This window comes from Symsagittifera roscoffensis, chromosome 2 (genome assembly GCF_963678635.1).
Source record: "Symsagittifera roscoffensis chromosome 2, txSymRosc1.1, whole genome shotgun sequence".
NCBI classification, from domain to species: domain Eukaryota; kingdom Metazoa; phylum Xenacoelomorpha; order Acoela; family Convolutidae; genus Symsagittifera; species Symsagittifera roscoffensis.
This window is the reverse complement of record NC_087063.1, coordinates 26023462-26047094: the sequence shown is the minus strand read 5'-3', so window position 1 is coordinate 26047094 and position 23633 is coordinate 26023462. Positions and strand designations below refer to the sequence as shown.

At 44.9% G+C, this 23633-nt stretch overlaps 1 protein-coding gene across 1 annotated transcript; it reads right to left on the bottom strand.

Moving 5' to 3' along the window:
• Positions 1-221: 221 nt before the first annotated feature.
• Positions 222-4691, bottom strand: LOC134839365 (structural maintenance of chromosomes protein 3-like). The gene is made up of 3 exons (XM_063854890.1): positions 4608-4691; positions 4276-4515; positions 222-4187 (listed from the first exon to the last, which is right to left on the bottom strand). The coding sequence occupies exons 1-3, from the start codon at positions 4620-4622 to the stop codon at positions 831-833; spliced, it is 3612 nt and encodes a 1203-aa protein (XP_063710960.1). The 5' UTR covers positions 4623-4691; the 3' UTR covers positions 222-830.
• Positions 4692-23633: the final 18942 nt, after the last annotated feature.

The window sequence follows — 23633 nt, the reverse complement described above, 5'->3', positions numbered from 1 at the left end:
ATGAATGCCATTCTTTTGTTATTAGAGCCTGTTAAAACTTTTCCTGAAAAAATAAACGGAAAAAAATCACGACCATTATAAGAGTTTGAACTACATTCATCAACTCTTAAAAACGGACCCTTATACATAGCTTCATTCCCCTCTTCAAAAGTGGTCGGATCAATAAGCGTGCAGTTCGTTAATTAACAATTAAAATCTGAATTCAAAATATTATTGTGGAATTTTAATTGAACACAGGTAGATAAAAGCATAGATTACGCTACAAAAATATTGCACAAGTAGTGTATACAGCAATCAGCAAAATAAAATTGAAACTTAAAACAAACAGATGAAAGTCAGCAACTTTCATCACTAAATCTTTCATATGAAAAAGAAACTCTTACTGACAGAAAAATGGACTTCATCAATTAGCATATAACTCGCTAAGCAAAATGTGTCGATTAAATTGTTTTCGAATCTCAGAAATTGAAAATTGAACGACAAATATACATATAAACTTGGTAGAATTTCCTCCACCGTTTTAACCTTGAAATTTTCGATGATACCTTACTAACTAGACTGACACTCCTGCAAAAACAGACACGATGATACGTTTCACAAAACTGGCATTCATCAAAAACACCTGAAAACATCATAACTATTCGAGCGTAAAATAGAGAAAAAAATAATGCGCATGCTAAGCGAGTGCTATGCTAAGCGACATGGTCCCCAGGAAAATCAATTATTCTATCAAAGAACGAACTAAGTTAAAAATTGAAGTCCTTGTTAAAGTAATAGAAACAAACACGTTGAGGAATTATTTGACCGTTAAAACATCAGCAGTATTCATCTCATCGATGAATTTCATCATCTTCTACAAAATTCTTCGCCTTTTCCTTCGCAATTGTCTCAACATGACTCACTTTATTCCTGAAAATAACACCATAAAACTTGTCTGCAGCTTCAATCAATTCGGGTCTGAAAGTAGTAATGATGAACTGAGCATTATTCGAGAGTTCTTTAATCATATTGGCTACCGATTGTCTATGTGCCGGATCCAGAGCCGCGTCAATTTCGTCGAAAAGGTAAAAAGGCGCTGGGTCACATTTTTGGATCGCAAATATAAACGTCAAAGCCACCAGTGATTTTTGGCCTCCTGATAACTGACTCATTTCTCGTGTCTCGGCAGCTTTACCCGAGAAAGATACTTTAATCGACACTCCCGAAAACTGCTCAACTAAGGGGACTTCAGGTTGTTGCGAGCCACCTTCTTGAGAGTCCGCCTCTTTCCGACGCATAACCAATTGCGCTCGTCCTCCAGGTACCAATTTCTGAAACACCTCTGAAAAGTATTTCGAAACCTGTTTGAACGTGAACTGAATGGCCTCATATTTTCGGTTATCAAGAGAATCCATCATGTCTTGAATAGCCTGAGATCCTCTATCCACTTCGGCTTTCCGGTCCAATAACTTCTCCTTCTCTTCTGTGAAACTTACAAACTGTTCCAACGCTTTCTTGTTCACGTGACTATATTTTTTCAACTCGGTGTTGCATTTGTTCAATTCCTTGTGAAGTTGTTTGCTGTTCATCTTTTGATACTTATCGAAGGATTCATTAGGCAAGGATCCCAAATCTCTTATTTTCTTCAAACATTCCTCTTTGCGCTTAACAAGTAAGCTTTGCTTGTTGGTTACTGTCTCTAAAGACTTGGTTTCAGTGTCAATTTTGTCCTGGGTTTCTCTTTCCTGGTTCTTATTTTCCTCCAAATTTTCCTGTAACGTTTCAAACTCGACATTCAAATCGTCTAACTGAGTATCAATTTCGTCCAATCGTGTTTTATTAGCCTCAAATCTTTCGGCCATCAAAGATAAATCGTTTTTCGAGTTTTCTAGCTTGTGTTTCTTTTCCGCGCCTCCTAAATCTTGTAATTGGTTAACGAGTTGCTCTTGTCTTCTCTTCAAATTATTTTCGAGTTCATTTTCTATCATATTTTTCTTCCCTTCAAGTTTGAACCTTTCTGAAACAATCGCTTTGCTCTCGCTCGTCAATTTCTTTTTCTCGGTTGCGATATTTCCCACTTCATTTTGGTCCTGTGAAGATAGTTGCGACAATAGTTCGGTGCCCATTTCAACCTTATACGAGTTCACAGAAGCGTTCATTGCGTCCAAACTTGACTGTAAGCTTGCCAGTGACCTTTCTTTTGGGTCATAGCTCTTCTGTATACTATTCAGCTGCTCCTTCTTCAGTCTCAAATCTGCTTTGAACTGTTCTGTCATCTCTCGACTCTTGGACGCTTTTGTCTCGCCTCTTTGAATTTCACTCAGAGCATGAGTAATCTGCTGTTCGATTTCGTTCAACCTCGTTTGTAGTTCATAGTGTTTCTGCTCTTGCTCTTCAATTTCAGCAGCCAGTTCTCTTTTGATTTTCTGGAGTTCTAATTTCGATTGTCTATGATCATAGAAACCACCAGTTAAAGTTCCACGCCTAGAAGTCTGATCACCTTCCATTGTAATGCAATCGCAATCTTGCTCTTTAGCAATGCGACCAGCAACCTCCATATCTCGACAAATCAATGTTCGGCCAAATATATGCTGATAAACTTTTCTCAGTTCCTCATCAAAATTGAGCTTTTTCAACATCGGAATTGCGTCTTTGTTTTCAAACTCGATAGGCCGACTCGTTTCCAGTTTATTCAATGGCATAAAATTCACTATTCCAGGCATTTTGAACTTGTTGATTTCGTCCAAAATTGCAGTTGCCACGCGGTCAGTCGTGACTACATGATGAAACATTAGACCTCCAGCCGTGACTTCAACGCACGTGAAAAACTTTGACGATACGTGAAAATTCTCAATCACTGTTCCGTAATATCCGTCAATAACATCTTGGTTGATTCCCTTGTTTCTGAAATAGTCCAGGACTTTCCTGACACTGTCCATCCCACTTTGAACATTCTTCCCAGTAATTGACCTTTGCTGCTGGTCCTTCTTAGCATACTCATCTTTAGAACTGGTAATCGCTTGCTGTAGAGCAGCTTCTTCACGCCACAGATTATTCTGCTCACTTTGTAACTTTTCTCTCTGCTTTTTCATTTCGTAGAGCTTCACATCTTGATTATCCATTGACACCTTAACTTCCTCTAGATCTTGACTAAGTCTGGTGATCTGAGATTCCAGCTCAATGCAATTGCTTCGATCATTCGCCAAATCCGAGTTCAGTCTTCGTATTTGCTCATGCTTGTCTCCAACGGCCCGTTCCAATTGGTTGATTTCTCGTTGAAGCCACTTGTCTCTTTGCTCTTTAGACTCAAACTGAGTTCCTCGGCCCTGCTTAGCATATAATTCTCTTCTTCTTTGGTCTAACCAATCCAAACGAGAACTTATATTCTCCTCCTTGCGCCTAACATCTTCATACTGGGGTGCAAACTGAGTCAACTCTTCCTCCTTTTCCGAAATTTGATCATTGATATTATTCAGCTCTAACTGCAAACTTTCTTTCATACTACCTTCATTGTCAACTTCGTCCTGCAAATCTTTAGCCGTCAGTTCCAATTTCGCCTTTTGTTTGATCAAAGTTGACTTTTCTTTCGAAAGCGACTCCTTTTCATCGACAATAGATGAAATCTTGTTTTTCAAGTCCCGCACATCTTTTCCTATTTGCTTCCCACGCTTCAGAATTTCTTGCAATTTATCCTGAAGAGCTATTGAAGCACTCGAATTCTCATCTCGTTTTTTGCTCAAATCTTCCAGCTTTTGTTTCGTTTCCTTCAACTCGTTGTCGTGAATAGTATACTCAAGCATTCGGCGCGACTTATCCCACTTTTGGTATTGTTTCAATTCTTCTTTTTCTTCGTTCAGCGTTTTCAGTCTGTTTTCAATTTGTTCGAGAACTTCGACAATCTTTTCACTCTTCAATTGAGTTTCGAACAACAACTGTTCGCTTTCACCTCGGCGCTCATCGAAGACTTTTATTCCTGCTATTTCTTGAAGCAGTTTTAGTCGTTGCGAATCAGGTGCAGTAGCCATTTGGTTTATCTTACCTTGTTTTACGATGTAATAAGGATTGCTTCGCGAGAAACCAGCCGCCTCAAGCAAACTGAGCACCTCGGTTTTTGTGATACTTTTCTTGTCCAGAAAATATTGATCTTTTTTGGCTCCTATCACACGCTGCAGGGAGATTTCTTCTTGTTCGATCGGTAGTCGGTTGTCCTTAAAAAAAACAATTTTGGCTATCTATGAAAAATTGATCCGACGAAACGACTATTGATTGAAAAACTATACTACTACAAACGCTAACCCGATTGTCGAAAATTATCTCTACATTCGCGGTAATGATTCGTTGACCAGTCCCCTCATGTAGCAACGCCAATCTTTGCTCAGCTCGTAAGTTGGAAAAATCATCGGCTAGCACAAATTGAATCGCATAGAAGAAATTACTCTTTCCACTACCATTTCGGCCAACAATAACATTTGCTCGTTTGCTGAAGGGCTCAATTTTCGTTTGGTCCTTGTATGACCGAAAACCGGATATAATGACCTATAAAAGACACAATATAAACTCTAAATTGTAAACGTGTAAAAAAAACTGTAAAACACAGAGCTATCATTCGAATTCCGCGGCTTACAAACCTGCTTTATATGCATTTAAACGGGCTTTGATGTTTAGAAAACTGTGCGAGCCTGATGGTGGCTAAAGGTAAACAAGCATTATCTGAAAATACAGCCAATACTCTTAAAATGAAAACATGATAACAGCTTTTCCAGAAAATGAAATATAATTATAAAAAGCTTTATGGGAGTTTAGTTCAAGAACACTTAAAATAATTACTATCATGAATTGTAATAATTATTACACAGACGTAAAACGGTGATTCGCGTCACTTGCGATACAGCAAAAGCAGAGCTGGCTGGAATTGAGACGCATCTAAATACTCTGACTTAACATTGTACGTACCTGATGATGATAGTTATAGCAAAAACGTTCGTTTTTGTTCCGACCGTTTGAAAAATCGGTCGGAGCCAATTCGGTTCACTTGCGAGATGAGACTAAAACCCTTGTTACAGCTTAATGGCTACTACCTAAATAACCCCAACTCTAGAAAATAAGAACGCCCCCATACTTAGGTCTCAAAATACTAAAATACACGAACGCCGTTAAAAACAGGATCGGAACCTTATGTAAAGTTACTTTTTATTAGACAGTGGACCTTTGATCCATTTCAGATGGATCAACCTAAAAACTCTCCCTAACTCAACATAACATGTAACATTCGCCCGGAAGATACATATCGACGGAAAATAAAGCTAGGTTCTAAGACGACTGGCCAACGTCTAAACAGAGCTCTACATGCTTTTCACCGTCTCTACCAAGCCAGTTCTTTTGGTGGTCTTTCTAACATCGGGTCGACAAAACGTTACTGCTTTCGGCTTCGGTCAAAACACGCAAATTAACTAGATTTTATGCAGAAATAGTGAGCTCATGGCTGGGTCTCAGTATCCCCAGACCACGAGGTCACTCCTTAAATCAGGGCTACTACTATTTATTGAATTTTTATTGTTTTTGTTCAGTAGATAAAAATCATCATCTCCATCGAAGATGGATCAACCCTTTCCCCCAACTCCTAGCTTCTCATCCTAGTAAAATGAATTCAGATGTTGATTAAATTCAATTCAGGACATAATAGGGAAGCTAAAAGTTTGTATAAAATGATATAAGTTCCAGTCCCGAGACCCCTCCGGATTCTTGAATCCGGAAAAATAAGACCTTTATCTTCCTTCCGGAAGGCTGTCTTCCACCCTTCACCGTTGTTCGCAACGGCCTTGCAACTATTGTAGCAACACAATAGTTGCAACTCGGAACGGTCTCTGCTACTTCTGCAATTTGTTGTTGTTTTCCAATCACAGTTTTCGTCGTTATCGCTATCGCAACTAATGTTGTTGTGTTTTATTTCGGTTTTCTGCCAAAATGGTCGTTTCTGACGTTTCTCAGAAATATGACGTCATTCTTCGGAAATTTGAAAATTTGAAACATCAGCATGTTCTAGCCTTCACCGTTTGGCTAATCGTTCCAATAACGCTCTTATTCCTTCAAAACCGCCAATTCGGAAGGTTCGCTGCTAAAACTCGAAATAGCTGCGTCTGCATTTTGGTGCAATCTGGTCGAATGTCACATACTCCCCGGACAGTCCGTTCAATGTTCTCATTGAATCTCGCAATGTTCGTAAAATTGGTACCGTGTCATCGAACAGAATTTACAAAATGCACGAAATTACTTTTATCCGCGTCATATCGACTCACTGCAGAATATAAATGGCATCATACTACATCAATATAGCCTTGAGGATATGTCCCAAGATAAAAACATCTTCTTTTCTGACTTACAATGTCAATGCCTTGATTAAAATTTTTTCTCCTAGATTTTTAAAAGATGTTGGTTTGCAGGACAGTCCTGCCAACCAACAAGCTAAAATTATTCTACTATGCTTCTTCCCTTCGGAAATCTTGCTTGTTATTGTCCTGGATATAAAAACTAAGAAACTCTGTGGTTAGACAGAACAATGAAACAATCTCCCTCTTCGAGAGATTACCCAAGCCTTTCATATCACCACAAAGTGATCAGTTCTCCTAGTTGATTGAAAACAGTCATTCAGGCTGGAATATTTTAATTTCCTCTTTACTCAAGCCTTTCTAAATAAATAGTATGTGTCCCAAAGCCACTAACTAATATCAAAATGCAAATATGTAAATGCAACAAACTCTTTAATGTTCAAAGCTCAACTAAATGTTTCAGTTTTCAATTACAACTTGGTTGCTTAGTTTCTCACTTGAATTTTTTTCACACACATAAAACAATTCTGAGTTTTAACTTGTTCTCTTTCGTCATTCCTTTGTTTCTCTTCTTTTCGTCGTTTAGAAGTTCTAAAACTTCTTAATTCTTGCAATTTTCTTTCTTTTTGCCTCTTGTGTTCTTTCGACCGTTTGTCAATGTTCCATCTCTTCCTCCTGTGACACTGACTCTGCACTTTCAGTTTCTGTGTCTTGAAACACATCGTTAGCTATTCTGACGCTGTTGGAATTAATCCTCCAACACTTCTGCTCTTCTACCCTCTGTTTGCAACAAGGTAGGGGATCCACGTTAGATTCTCTGTTTAGGCAGAAGCTGTTTTGGAGACACAACGTCACGTTTCTCTCCAAATCTTCCTTCAACATCTCTTCCTTCTCCTTTACACTACGTTCACTCGTCCTGGAAATTCTCTTTACAGCGGTGGTCACTGCATTCCGATGAGTCACGAAAGCTCGCTTGAAAGCTCCTGCTCCAATGTCCAGCTGATATCCACTGTACACTCTGCCATGCTTCGACATATGCTTTTTGGCATATTCGTACAACCATGCAGTCATGTTAGCTCTGAACCATGGCATCAATCGTCTTCTTGTCCATATCTTTTTCACTTCCATCGGAATGATTAAAATTTTCCACATTGTCTCAAAAAGATCTAAATCTTTTAGATAATCCAATTTCTGCAACTGTTCTCTCGTCGGTGCCTCCTGTCTTTTGTTTTCTCTCACATGAGCCTCCAGCCATCGTATCGCCATCATAACTCCCTTTATCACTATCGTTATGGGCCGTGATGAGTCTGGTAAACCCATGGAGAGCAGCTCTCCAGAGTCCCAGATCAACACCAGATTACTACGCCTGGGATACCACCAGGTCTGCAGCAAGCAGTGGCAGGGAAACTCGTCATGTGTCAACATGATGCTCCTCCAATTACGTTTTCCCGAAGCTTTCAGTAATAGTTCCACTTCCATCATCACTCGGTGGACTTCATCATTCTCGTCTACTGTATTGTAATCCGTAACGGTTGATCCTCTCTGTTTCTGTCTTTCAAAGTCACTGAAGTTCCCACTCACGTATCCCATGAACTTCCTTCCCAGTATCAATTCCAACTCCTCCTTTGTTCTCTCTGGAACTGCTGAGAACATCTTACATAGCAACTGGTAAGATTTTTTGGACATTCTCGTTAGTCGCACACACTTTGGCACTGAGAAGGCTTGATCCACGATCGTTCTCGTACTCTTTACATCCACGAAATGCACCGGGTATCTGCTCTTGCACATTGGAGCCAATGTCGATCCCAACAAATATCGTGCTCCTGATGGTCTTCAATAAGACTCACTATGTCTGATGTTCATTTCCGTCTCGATCGCTTCTCTCAATTTTCCTATGTATTTTTGCTCAGTTTGCAGAACACTTCTGGGAACACCTGGGAACACTTCTACACTGATGGCTGTGACCATCTCATGTTTCTGTTCTAGATTCAATAGTGACTCTAAAGAACCAAACATGCTGTAGAATCCTAGTGCAGTCACTAGATTCACCTTGGTTCCTCCATGGCAATCTGCGATCAGTTCAGCCTCCGTCCTTGCTTTCATCACGAGATTCCCAAACAATATCGTCAACTGCCTGTGCCGTCTCTCCAGGGCCTTCACACAATCCAGACCCCCCACAAACGTGACCCTCCAGTCCACAGACTTCCGCCAGACAGCCACCAGGCTCGACCCAGTCCTCCGGTCCCCAGCCAGGCAACTCCACCCTGTCCTACCCGCCGCTCCCAGAGGCTGCTATCATCACATTATATGTGATGTCCAGGTCACGCAGGTCACATTCTGCATTTAGCTCCCTCTGCACATCCCGTGTCGCCCGCAATATCGAGTCAGCATCGGGACCAGGACACCATGATGGTCCCATCAGTTCCCACACCACCATCAAGCTAGCTCTCAGCAGCCCATCCGAGAATCCCAACCCAAACTCCTCTCCCCTGTCGGACTTTGGTACGGAAGGCGCAGTCACCTCCTCTTCCAGGACCAGTCCCAATTTGGTCTGTGGAATATTAGCGCTCCCAATCGTTACAATTCTCGACGTCCAGAATCTTAGCAACACCGCCCGCTCGCAATCGAAGAAGCAATCGCGCATGTCTCCACTCAGGAAAGGGTTGTACTTTCATATTCACCCTCATCGGCTTGCTTTGATGCATCTCCAGCAGTGCTAGCAAGAGTAAGGCTTTTGCTCGTTCATCGCCCTCCCTCAACATCTTGGCACAGGTGTTCAATGCTGGTACTGAAATCTGCTCTATCAGGAATCGAATGAAACAGAGAGCGTCTCTCCGCTTCGCGCACGCTACTTCTGCTCCCTCTTGGGTTATCAGATCCCTCAGGTTCGTCATAAGGAAAAGTTTTTCATCCTTTGAACTTTTCCTTTCTTCTGAGTCATTTTCCCCGCGAGTTAATCCCATCATGCACCAGGCGAACCTCAATTGTAATTCGGTTCTTACGTAGGGTACCGCCATGAGAGCGTGTATTCTCGGCGCAGTCCTCATTTCCTCTTCGAAGTACTTCAACACCACTGCTTTCCATGGAAGGCTCACTAACTGCTCGATTGTTTTCGCCTGCATCTCGGATGACGCTAAAGTTCCATACGCCTTCTGTTTGAGGGTGGTGCCTCGCAACATCGTCTCCAGATATTCTTCCATTGCCATTTCGTCTTCCAGAGCCATCACATACCCTCTAGCCGAGTTTCGGTATTCTAACATCTCCATGTATCCACCAGCGGGTTCATCTATTGACACAGTCTCCGACACTGTCAGTCGGTTATACTCCACTGGTACTAGTTGTCCTGCGACACTTCCCCTTCCGTGGTTCATGGGAGATGGTTTAAAGTCTTTCATTGTGCTTTCTCCACATTGGTTAAGTATTTCCATTTCTAAGGTTGCTCCAGTCAGAGTGCGGTCACTCCTTTTGGATTTGTAACCTGTTGACTTTATCCCTGCCATGAGAATGGGTGGCACCATCGCTACATCGGTTAACATTCTGTCCGTGCCAGGTAATTGATAATCACCTTGTCCCAAATCCATGGCTTCTTCGACTCGTTTTCGTTTTGCTGAATTGACAGCTTTCATTGATATCTCTGAATCCACTTTCGTCTTTCCTACTCTTCTCGGCATCACCTTGCTGCCTAACTTCATCTTCATCTCATTGATCTTATCAATCACCAATGTTGATCGCATCGTTCCCCTCCTGGTTCTTGACAGATACACCACCTCTCCTTTATCATCATGCGGTGTCATCTTGATGGGAGAGTTCGCCTCACTTTCATCAGTGGCTGAGTCAATCAACAACTCACTCAATCTCCCTTCACACTCATCAAGTTTGTCAAGGACTTCCCGCATCAATGGTCGGTTGAGACCTGTTTTCAAAATGGACTGGGTCCCATAGCTCTGAACCACTGTCCAGACTTCTTCCATGAACGCCACTCTGTCCAATCTGCATCCCGTCCTACTTTCATGGTCTCGATGATGTACTTCCCACTCTTCTTCGGGCAAAGTTCCCAAGAAAGGTACTCTGGCTGAGCCCTCTATTCTTCTTCTCCTAGGTGATTCCATGTGGATTCTTTGTTCGTTATTTCTCAAATTGCCAGGAGAGCTGCTCTCCGGCAAATTCCGTTTCATTTCTGTAAAGGCTGACGGAGGTTCCAGTGTCGAAATGCCTTCATCCGCTGGCTCAGTCGCCTCCAACGTATCCGCTGTGTTCTCAAGATCACTGAAGATATTGAAATCCAGGCTGGATACTCCTCCTGTCGATGCCCTGTCGTCTTCCCCACCAGCTTGACTTGCATCTTGTTGCATGGGTTCTTCCGCTTGACGGCTTCCTCCCTGTCCGTCATCTCCTTCGGACATATCCTTCTTCGAGCTTGAGGGCCCTTGCTTTTTATTGTCGGCCCCTTCCGGAAATTTCGGTATAATCAGTGTGCCAGCTGATCCATCTTCCTTTTCTCCATGGACCACTTTGATTTCCTTGCAGCCGAAGGGTGCTAGGAAGGTTCTCGCCTGCAGTGTTCCTCCTACTCTCAATTCCGGTTTCACACTAGTCAGGATCAAGGAGGCCTCAGACAGTTCGGTCCTGTCTCTCATCTTCATAGGCGCTAAGCCTAATCCCGCCCATTCCTCGTCAAATCTTCCAGTCTTGGGAGTCGCGGCGTTGCTTATTCGTCTTTTCGTCGCTTGATCCGTATAGGCAAATCGTGTGTATTGTAACACGGCGGCATTTCTCCCCACAAAGTATGGGTCCATCGTTCCCACGAAATTCCCTATTCTCCTTTCATTGGTTTCAAATGCTCTCAACCTAGGAGTTTGTACCACGGAGACTGCTTCGAGCAACATCCTTCTTCCTTCTTATCAGAGGGAATTCGGGGATTTCTTCCGGCAGCTTCTCGTAATCACCCCAATCCTTCGTCTCTTCTCTCACCTTGTGATATGCTGCAGTGAGACGAGGCACTCTGGTTATCTCACCATTCGTTTTATCATAGGGTCTCAGATTCCAAAGCTTCGGAAACACCTCGATGTGTCTTTTTTCTACTTCTCCAATGCGATCACGGAAGTGATCGTCAAAATTGATGACCGTCATTTCTGGCTCTGATATCTTCGCAAACAACAGATCTTCGCTCATGAGCTCCGCAACACGTGCTGCTCACACCAGTTCAGCGCACTACCGTCCACTGCTGATATGAGGTTCAGGTGCAGCACTGACCTCCTGTACGCCTCCACCTTGACATCAGGGAACGCAAATGTGACTGCTGGTCCATAGATCAAAGTCACAAACTCCGTGGCTCCTCTGATCAACGCTAAGGGATCTGTCCTCATGGCCAAGCACAGATCGGTTAGTAGGGGCATGCTCCCAACATGTCGTCTCACATCTTCTTCTCTCTCGATAGTCTCATCTTCTCCCGTTCCAAAGCGATTTTGTTGTAGGAGATATTGGATAAAAGTGTGTCTCAGGTCTCTTATTTTATTCCACGAGTCCGTGGCTTTCTTCATGTCCAATTTTCTCACCCTCTCCTTCTTCTGCTCTGGACAACGTGTCAGCTTCATTAATCCTCCCAAGTTTCCGTGAGTAATCGCAATCAACATTAGAAGTCCATCTAACCGCAGGTTCTGAACTCCTTCGGTGAGCAGTACCGCCGGTCCTTTCACGAAATTCTCAGCTCCAAACGTTACGAACAAGGCTAGTAGCTCCACAATCGATACTTCCACTACCTCTTGGAGGAATTCCTTTATCAAGTAATGAGAAACTTTCGGGTAAACTTTCGCCAAGAAGGACGCGGTCCATCCGGCTCCCAACCCTTCCAGCATGCTATCTGTCCGATCAAAGCCTTCTTCCCCCTTCAATTCCTGGGTCCAGAAGACGTCCAAGGTAATCTGGCACATTCTATTCACAAATTCAGCTGTCTTTTCTTCAGCATTTTCCGCTAGGTTCACCTCCTTCAACAAATAGGCATGGATTTTCTTAATCATTATGGGGCCTTGCGCAAAAGCATCTGCACCCAATGCCGCTACTCGAGGACTTAGATGTAACCACTGGTTGGCCTCCTGTTTAGTCCTCAAAACCATCGCCTCCAAATGAGCTCTAGTCTCCTGTGAATTCTTCCTTCTCGCTTTTTCACCTGTTACTTCCATTGCTCGGAACCATAAGTCGTTCGACATCGCTGTGACCACTCGATGGTCGTCGTCTATTCCCGGTTTAAGTTTGAGCTGTCGACTGAAATTGGACAGTTCCAACCCCAGTACCTCATCCAACACTAACAGGTGCAGGGCATGGTCCTTGAATCCTCTCATCGCGTTCGAGATATCTGACCACACCGCAGGTAGTTCAGCCCTGAGTGGTCTCAGGTTCTCCATCTCTATCATGCGATTTGGAGCTGATATGATCACCTCATATTTCCCTGCCGAGAGCAACGTCACAATCGCATACACGAATTTCAATCCATCCGGGAGACATGCATACCCCGGAGACAGCGCGAACACTACTCTCGGTGTCACTTTGGTGAACGACCCCTCCTTCGTCGCATCCACCACTTCACCCATTGACTCCAGGATACCCTTTATCGCTGGCCACACTGCTATTTCTGCCATTGCAGGATCTCTGAGTCTGCTCAGAAAACCTCTACTGTGCAAGTGGTCATTGATGCCAGCAAACACGATCGTGACTGGGTTCATGTCCGTCTGTCTTTGTACCCCTATTGCCAGAGATACGGCTTGCAGTAGGTCCAGGTCGACCGCTGCCAACATTATGACATCCGGCCAAAAAAAACAGAGACTTGGAAGTGTACACGAACTCTGAATTCGCTACTATCATAATCTTGGCCTTCCTCATTTCTGCTTTGTCGTACGCGGCAAAGATGGTCTCATCTCTCTTTATCGCTTTCAATCCGCCGTACCTTTGGACTTCACCATCTTGACTCACTTGTTTTGGATATATTCTATCTTTCACATGACCTGGGGGTGAGCTCAACTGCCTGAACATCTTCAAATGTTGTCCGATCGGCGCCCTTGTTACCAGAAATCTTCCAGGTCTCTCTTCTCGATTCCCGTCATCATGATTCAACCTCACGTCCTGCAATGGTCTTGCGTTCACTGGTCCCATTGTGTTATTAGAGGGCAGTCCCTCTAGGTCAGCAAATCTGAAGGCCGTCGTGGAGCTGAAATTTATGCCAGCGACTTTTAACCAGTCTACGCCTGTTATCTAGTACAGTCTACTGACGGATAGCCTCGCTCCATTCAGCATCCTCCTGGCATCCTCGATGAAGCTCACCCTCTGGAGATCCAGCTTCATTAGTTCGTCCTTGTACACATGCCAGGGAGATGCCTCTATCCGGGCGTCTCTCCTCTCGACTGGTACTTGTCGTCTCCGATCTCGTGCCTGATCTGGACGGGCCAGTTGCCTCTTCCATTGGGTTGACTGGCCCTAGTCTTCTCCTAGGATGACTGGTCCTCCTCACCGGCGCTCCTCCCAATCGATCCTGAACGTCTGTCCTTTGACCTGGTTCGCTGGAGCTCTGTTGTCTGTAGTTCGTGACGGCCGGGACCGTCCTCAAGCGTGTTCCCAGGCTAGGAGGCATAAAGGTGGTAATCATCGTGTCATTCGATGTTCTTTCCTCCTTCAGCACTCCTGTGTCAAAGAGTTCTACTTCTAACTCATCCAACCGCTCTTGGTAGACTCGATTCAACCATGCCTGTCCTTCTATACAATCGAAGCGGATGCCGTCGGTGGTCAGCCTGGCCTGATCCATAGCTCTCAACTCATGTTCAATGTCCATGAGGATCATTCTTCCGGCATTCCGACTTGCGAGATTCCTCAAGATATTATTCCACCTGACGACTCCTTCGTTGTGCCTTCTCCCTGCTGCTGTCAAGCTCTTTGTGTTCATTGGCACAGTGCAAACGGTCAGTACCGCGCAGTTGAATTTCTGCCAGAGAGTAGTAAACAAGCACACCATCATTGATTCCCATAGTGCTTCCTGCTCATCCGAACCTCTAGAGATGTCATTCGTTCCAACCAGGATCATCACATTGGGGATCTTCCCTGGATTCATTAGTTCCACCATTCGATATAACTGGGCTATCGTCGCGCATCCGAAGGCCATCACCGTGGTGACCCAAGAGGTCCTCAAATTCGATAGTACTCTGACTAAGCTGTCTCCCAGTATCAGATGTGATGTCCCCAGTGGCGGTTGTTGCAGGTTTACTGCCGGGTTCCAAGTCGATCGATTGAAGCAAGCTCTCGGATCTGTCTCTGGAACTCCCGTGAAGTTATATCTCAATTGATTATTCTTTTGTACGTCTATTACACGTGACACTTTCTTCGCTAGCATCTTCTGTATTCTTCTCTCTGGGGCCTTAGAGCTCCCCATTAGTGGCGTCACGTCGCTTATTCCCTGTCTGATCACGGTCTGGGAGAGTCGTACTCTGCCCGTGTCGTCGATCGTTCCATAGGGTGCAGTCACCCCGGAACCTGGCGCATTCTTGTTGGCGACCAGTCGTCCAGCTGTCTCTATCAGCTTCCTCACCGTTTGTTCCACGACGGGGTCACCCACGGTGTCACTAGGGTCCGGGATTGTCACTCGATCTGTTGTTGTCGGCAGCCGTGTCTCCGTTGTCTGACTCATTTCTCGAGGCGTCAAGAGCTCCATCGGGGACTGCCCACGAGGAATACTCCTTGCAGGTATCACCTTCTCCACGGCCGTTGTCAGCGCCATCCGTTCCGATCGCTCTTTGTAGTCCTGCCTCAAGCGCTCCATTTCTTCACCCTGCTTTTTGTTGCAGTCTTTGAACAATCTCTTCCACATGTCTCTGTCGTCCTCCGCAATGAGCATGGTCTTAGTCACTTCATCCAGCTCCTTCCTGGTTCTTTCCAGCTCGTCCTTTATCCCATCCAGTTCTTGCACGGTTTGGTTCGTCTGAACCTTTTGTTCTGTTTTCGCCCTCTTTGGTGGCACAGCTGCTCTCAGTGGTGAACCAGACGAGGCAGCCTCGCTGTTCATCTCCTGATGCATTCTCGTCAGCCCAGGTTTGGGCTTGGAGGGCATAGGCATTTCACCTGGTTGGTAAGTCCTAGAACTTCCCAATCCAGGCTCATTCGCCAAGTCACTCCCTGAGAGAGCCCCGTTTCTCAACCTCATCACTCTCATGTTCGGGCGGTCTAGTACTCCCCTCTCTCCATAAGCTGCCATCAATAGGACTTCCGTGGGGCGGTCCCCACGGTTGTCATGCCCCATGATGTTTATCAGGGCGGTCAGCAACATGACTACCTCTGGGTCCTCCAGAGCGAAGTCTCGATCCATTAGCCGACGATAGATCGCATCTATCATCGGTCCTACATATGCCTCTGCCAGGTCCATCAATTCATCCAAGTTGAAATTCTCCATGCTGTTCTTCAGACTCGATTTGATTTGATTTCAAGGTTTTGACTCAAGTGAGCAATTAAATGATCAATCAGGATCTAGAAAAAAGGTCACGAATATCACACTTGTCAGTTTCACCTTAACTTCTCGTTAGAATTTACTTAAAAACAATCAGATAAAAAGATTTTTATCCTGAAATTTATTAAAATCAATCGGTCTCTAAAATTTTGGAATTCGACCTAAAACTGGACAGTCCAAACTTTTGATCTATTCCTAAGATCGTCATTCAGTTGTTCATGGTCACTAACCCCTTCTTACCCAAGATCTTAATAACATAACACATAACATAACATACATATCACACACTACACACAACTTAGTCTTTAGCCTAACACATTCTCGCATGTCACTCAGCCTAGACTTAAGTTATATTTCTTATGTAAATATACTTGTATTTTAGTATCAGAGAATATCGCGTGTACATGCGCGTACAATTCCCGAGGATGCAGTCGTCCTCTGTTTGGATCGTACACTGGAAGCGAGAGCTCCTTCACGTCCATTTCCACGAGGAAGTCCCTCAACCTCGTCAAGGACAAGAATAGGTTCTCTGGGTCCAAGTGCTGCTTCTCCGTCGCCCTCGTTACCAAGAAGGTATTTTCCCGGTATCTGTGACGCCGCCGGAGGTAAGGCCGCTACGCCCATTACCCCTGGTCTTTGCTTCCATGGGAACTCTATGTTTTTATATTCTCTCTTAAAATCTGCCGCTAACGCTGTCCTAAAACTCATGTCTGCTGTCTGTGATTGCTATCGCACATGTTCTATTTGTGTGTATGAAATCACTGTCTGTTAGTATTATGTTACTTGAATATTCATTTGGTAAGTTAAAATATGACTCAATTACCCTCCCTATTTCAGGTTTCTTAGGTTATTTGCCTGTTTCTGCTTCTAAGTCTCCTGTTTCTCTTGCTATTCTTATTTTTTTTATTATCAAGTTTTCAGTGTGGGTAAGTCCTACCTCCACTCCCCGGACAAAAATATCCATCGACGTCCCCGTCGATCGCATACCGGGTATCAAATCGAGATTGGAAGCCGGAAAGAGTAATTGCCCTTCCTGGGCAGCACAGGAAGGATCATCTCGTTCGGTCTTCATGTATTTTATGCTTTCACGATCTACTTCTTGAATCGTGACACTGGTCTCCTCTGGGTCCGACGTCATTTCGTTCAGCCATTCTAAGACACGCGGGTTCATCAAGTCTTGTTCATATGACTGCTGTTGCTCGTCGTCGACTTCTACCTCGGGTTTTGACCGGTCGTCGACCCACTCATCGTCGTGATCATCGACTATAACGATGTCTTGTGACACAGTTATTTCTTCTAGACCCACTACTTCTTCCACTATCTTCTTCAGATCTATCCTATCCACTACAAAGTCGTCACCGTAAGGGTTTTATTTCTTTCTGGGTCTTGTCCCGTCATTCTGACGAGTCTGCATCGTGAACGGAAGATCCGGTTCCAAATTCTTGAAAACCTCCATCTGTTCGGGATCCTGCCAATCCTCCTCTGCGTAGGGTAAGGTTTCATCGTCCGCTTCGATCACCTCGTTTGGGTCCAGGTCCAGCGGTGTATTCGTTCCTTCATCCACGACTTCGTTTCCATCGTTCTTCTCCCTCGTGCCCTTCTCTTTGACCTCACAAGCAGGATCCATCATTAGATAATCCCCTTCTTCCATGTCTGCAGGTATACACCAGTCTTCTGTCGATGGATTGTGTGGCTTAATGTTTTCGTAATGAGCGGCTCGGCCAGTACTCAGTCTATAAAAGCGTCCCTCCTGATGCACTTCCGTAATCATGAAGGGTCCCCTCCACTTTTTTAGGAGCTTTTTCGTTCCTTTTGGTGGTATAACGTTCTGAAATACCCATACGTAATCTCCCGCCTTGTAAGTTTTTGCACCAGCTGCTTTCTTGTCGAATTTTTTCCTCTGCCTTGCCTGTGCTTGCTGAGTATTTCGTCTACATAAATCGTTCAACCTTTCCCTCATACTCTGGGTAGAAAAAGGTTAAGGGTAAAGACTTCTCGTTTCCAGTTAGCATCATGTGTGGACTAACTCCAGTGGTGGAGTGTTGCGTGCTATTATAAGCTCCCATCACCTGTGGAAGGTATCTGTCCCAATCGGTCATGTACCTGGAACAATATACTCTCAGCATCGACACTAACGTCTTATTCTGTCTTTCCACTAAGTCATTCGTCTGGGGGTGGTATGTCGTGGAGTGAGCCTGAGCAATCTGTGAGCGTCTCATAAGCTCTTTCGTAAGCTCTCCTACGAAAGCTGTTCCATTATCAGATTGAAACGTCATCGGACAACCATGTCTCCCTATCCACGTATTGATCAGGTGGTCGCATGTCTCTTCCGCCGAGGCAGTTATGCAGGGCACGGCCTCTGCATACCTCGTGAAATGATCTATCATGACCAACACCTGATTATAACCACTGTCTGTCATACATATCTTTTGGTGATATATCTGCACCACCTCGTTGAGTTCAGACGACTCGATCGATTGTAAAGGAAATCGCAACTTCCTTGGATCCTTGACCTGTTGGCATGACAGACATGCTGTTACCACTTCTCGCATGCCTTTTTCATTCCAGGCCACTCGAAGCGCTTCAGGATCCTCTGATATACTTTGTCGATCCCCTGATGGCCCATCTGATCATGCGACCTGAATAATAGTTCTGTCTGATAGAGTTGCGGCAACACTATCGCGTTATACTTGTATAGGACTCTGTCTTCTTCTCTTCTTTTGCAAGCCACAATCCCGTCCTTGTTCAAATATAACCTCCCTTCCTTCTGCATGAAGTACTGTTTCAGGATACGATAACTGTCTTCCTCGAGGTCCCCTTTATCCGGAGAACCATTCTCGATCCACCTTTTCAGGTTGCTCGTCATGCGATCATTTCTCTGCGCCCTTAGAAGATCCGAGAGTCTGTATCTCGCCTTCAAGTACGTCTTCATGACCCTCATCTGACTATTCAGCTCATTGGGCTGGTGTGTGTCTTTTACCATCTTAACGCACCAAATCTCCGCCAGCGGCTGTGTTTCTTGCTTGAACGGCTGAAATTCAGTGCTGACTACCTCTTTTTGTGGCAACAGACATATCGAACGTTTCGATACCGCTGTTGTCTCCAAATCATCCGCTGCGTTGTCAAAGACTCTTTCGCATGGTTTAAGGTAGCGATCACTGTCAGGATCCTGGTACACCTCTCTGTCCAGATCCCTTGCACGAGTTTCCACTAGTAGTGTGTGGATCGCTAGTTCGGACAGTTTTGATCCCGAGCTCGAGTTCCTGACTGAATAGGTGTCAATTCCTGAGTTTCGGTAATTTTCATCTGTTGAAGAGGTTGTGACGGAGTCTGCACGCTCCTCCAGATCATGTCTGTGCCTTCTTCGCATCCATCTGAAGTCCCCGGACAAAATCTTGTTCCCCAGGTCCTGTTTCTCATCAGGAACTTTTTCATCTATCTCAGACTCCCCGGACAAACTTTTTTGTCCCGGGTGTTGATCTTGTACTCGCTGGCTCTTCTCATTGCTCGTCTCCCCGGACAAAGAATCTTGCAGCAGGTTTTGTTCTACCTTCTCACCTTCTTTATCCTGGTCCACAAAGGTAACGGTTTTCCTTCGCGTACTGCTCCCCTGTTCTTTCCGTCCGTAAGAAATACTGGTTAAAAGCTCGTGTGGTATTGAGGATACTAGTTGCTGAACGATTGTCCTACAATCCCTCTCGTTCTCTTCGTGTTGTCGTCTGGACGGCATGATCTTCACCGTCTCCCTGATTGTTAGTGATGCCACTGCTGCTGTCCACTCGGGGTCATCTCTGGTCACTTCTCTTTCTAACAATCCACCCAGCATCCGCATCACTTGTGGTGTGACCTGCACCGTTTTATCCAATAATGAGAGGCTGTTTATGTTCATGCGAGAGAGTTCTTGTTGGACCAGGTTTGAGCGCAGCAACAGATCCAAGGGGACCGGTTCCTCCTTGGATAGAATCCTTATCTCAGCTGCTTCCTCTACAGGTAACTCAGGATGCCCTGGAATTGGATGTCCAGACTTATCTAACCATCTCGTTAAGGGAAGCGCTTCATAAGTTTCTTTGTCCAGAAACGAAAATCCTTCCATTATTTCTGCCTGATTGGCTTGCTTCTGCTCCAATCTTTCATAGAACTCAGTTTTCTTGCTGAGGCTGTCAGCATTCTGGTGTTTATCACGCATCCTGTGTTCGATTATCATATGGTAACCATCCAACCTTAGTATCCATCTACCAATATAACTCTGATCCATCGAGTAGGTCTTCAAACAGGACAACGCTCTGTTGTCTACGCGTAACTTAAAGGGAGCGATCCCCAAGTATGCGCGGTATTTTTCCACAAATGTGACTACTGCAAACATTTCTACTTTTGGTGCGCCATATTTCATCTCAGTGTCACTCAAGACCTTGCTGTCGTATGCAATGGGACGGAGAACCGTTCTTCCATTCCATTCTTGCTCCTGATGCAATATTCCTGAGATGGCTACTACCGATGCATCTGTGTCAAGAACATGCATGCCCTTTTCTGAAGGCATGCCTAGCACTGGCGCTTCGCACAGTTCCCGCTTAATATTCTCGAAGGCAACTTGTGCTTCATCGTTCCATTCGAACTTTTTCCCTTTGTTGCGCATCAGCTTCTGCATCGGATACATCTTGTCCGCATATCCTTTTATGAACTCCCGGTAGTAGTTGGCAAACCCTAGGAAGCTCACGAGCTGTGTGTCCGTTCTGGGAGGCTTCCATTTCGACACTGCTTCTACTGCTTCCGGGTCCGGCCTCACACCATGCCTGTCCACCATTCTTCCCAGTTACTTGATTGAATCCCTAAAGATTTCACATTTCGATGGTTTGCACTTCAAGCCTGCTCTTTTCATGCATCCAAAGACCTCATCGAGCCGATCACTATGGTCTTCCAGGGTTGGTGTCGCTATGACCACGTCGTCCACGCAACACATCACAAGGTTCCCGTACTTCTTTGTCACTCTGGTCAAAGCCTGAGCCATCAGTCTTTGAAAAGTGGCCGTCGCGTTGCACAAGCCGAAGGGCATCCTCTTCCACTGGTACAACCCTAATTGGCACGCGAATCCGGTTTTCTCTCTATCCTTCTTCCGCAGAGGGACCTGCCAGAAGGCAGAAGCCAAGTCCAATGTGGTGAAGAACTTGGCATCACCAAGCTTAGAGAGGCTCTCTTCTATTCGCGGTATCAGGTACGCATCTTTTATCGTTACCGCGTTCAAGTAACGAAAGTCGCAACAAAACCTAAGCTGCCCACCTTTCTTTTTCACCATTACTACCCCGCAAGCCCATGGCGATTTCGAGGGTTCTATCATGTCGTATTCAAGCAACATTTCTATTTCCGCTCGGCACGCTTCCGACTTGTGTGGCGTCATTCGTCTTGCGCCTTCTCTATGGGAAACGGCGCCCTCTTCAAGTTCGATTTCGTGTTTGATGAAGTTACAGCAACCGATATCCGCCTTATGTTTTGAAAATACATCTGCGTTCCGATTTAAGAGGTCCCGCAATTTTTCGAAATCTCCCTCACCTATTTTCCCTTCTAAATGTTCTATCTCTGGCAAAACCGGTTTGTCAGATTCTAGTTCATATGACGAGGGTCGTTCCGGAAAATTCGAGCAGCTCGATAAGCCGTCGTCCGTTTCGGATTTCATTGAGAACAATTTATGAATAGATTTTAATTCATTAATCCTCTTTAAAATTTTATCTTTATTGGTATGATAAGGACCGTCTCTCACACTATGTTTCTTCAAGTTTTGTGTCTCCTCATAGTCGGTTCTCATCGGCAAAGCGTAACCGAGCTTCTTTCCACGCTGGATTGAAAACGTGGTGTCCAGTGTGTTCAATAACACACTGACACACAGTCCGTTTCGCGTTACCGAGAAGCTCCGGCCTAAAATCACCGAACTCTGACTATTTGGATTCGGTACCAAACAAACCTGTTTACTATCGCTTAACGAATTTAAATTTCTCATTCTATAAATTGCCACCACAGCGTGTCCTGGCTGTAGTTTCACTTTTCTATCTAAAAAAACTGGTACCTTGTTTTCGTCTGTTATTATCCTATTAATCGGTTTCTTAACATACTTTCGGTCCGGGTTTCTAATCCGTATCAGACCGTTGTTCAAGTCAATCATCACGTCAAAATTCCTGACAAAATCTCTGCCCAAGATGAATTGGTTGCGTCGTCCAAATTCTCTACCACCAGGAAGCTCATCCAAAGATCCCGTCCTCCCATGTGGAGAACCGTTATTGGTGTTCTCCCGACTACGTAGATCGATCCTCGATTGGCGGCAGCCAGTCGGAGATTCGTTGGAATCAGATGTTCCCTTGTGAAGCCCATTCTTTCCCAAGTTTTTATTGGCATCACACTCACTACCACTCCTGTGTCCAGAAGCCCTGTAACTCCGATTTTCTTTCCGTTGGTGTCGAGCAGATGTGCGTTCACATCTCCATCGTATCCAATATGTACTGCATCTTGTTCCATCATGGCGTCATGGCCTATCCTGCGGACTTTGAGTTCCTCCTCACCCAAAAAGATCTGCCCTATCTGGTCACTGTCTGTTGTTACATAAGTCCTAGTGTAGATACTGATTCCATCCACGTTCAGCATCACTTGATACGGCCCATAGACCTCCAGTTAGCGTCCATGAAGTTTCTTTATGCGAGGGCCACCCGTTTTTAGTAGTGCTCGCACAGCTCTCGACTCAGTGCGTGGCTCCACTTGCCTCAGATAATCTGCATATGTGTCCAAATGCATCAAAGTGAACTCGGATGGTTCACTCAGATTTCTGATTACCTGGTGTCCAGCCACTGAGATTATCGACTGTATCTTGCTTCCTTGTGGCACCATGCCGAACCTCTGACCGGAGATCACATTAAGTTTCATGCTCAAACTGCTTGGTGCTTTAGTCTCCTCGACCTCCGTTGCTTCGAAGGTATTCAGTTGCTCCTGAAGTTTCTCATTCTCCAGTTCGAGTTTCACTTTCTGCTCGATCTCTTTCGTTACCAGTTCCTGCTGCACTTTATTTAGAGCATCCCTCGCGGCTGCCCTATAATCAATCTTGAAGTCATCGGCCGCAGTCACTGGTTCCAGTTCACGTGTCTCTTCCGTTACCGCTTGCATTTTCTTCGTCGCCAGCTCTTGCGGTTTGTCTTTTCTGCGCGCCTCCGCTTCACTCAACAGGCGAGCCTTGCTGGCTTTCACTCCTGATAAAGCTTCCTCATGCCTTGGATGCTTGATGTCTGCCACTGCATCCCAGAATTGCGGACAGTTTGATTTAAAATGACCTTCCAAGTTGCAAAAGAAACACCTCGGGCCGAATTTCGCAAATACTCCTCTCATGAAATCCTCATGGTCAACTTCTGACGCATCTTCGTCCTCGAGGCTAAAGCCTATTGCCTTCATGCCTTGTTTGTAAGTTGGGCATGCTGACACATGATGGTCCGTTGAACTGCAATTGGCACAAGAGCGTCTCTTGTCCATATCATCCGTCGGTTTGTACCAGTTGTTCCCTTGGTTTGCTGGTCCGTTGTTAAAATTGCCATAATTGTTCTTATAGTATCCAGATCTCGAAGGAGGTTTCAACAAAAGGTATCCTTTTGACTTGAGCCTCAACTCCTCTGGTGTTGGCGCATTGGTTGATAGTGGTGTGTAATGCGTTGCTAGCATTGTTCGAAGTTCATCATTCTTCACAGCATCGATGAATTTTGAGGCTACTGCCAGGTTCAACCTTCGGTTTGACTCATCCGGTTGGCTGCGTCTTCTCAGCATTTCCAAGTCGTCTGGACTTCTTAAAGACTCTTCTGGACTTCTCACTGCGTTCATTGGTT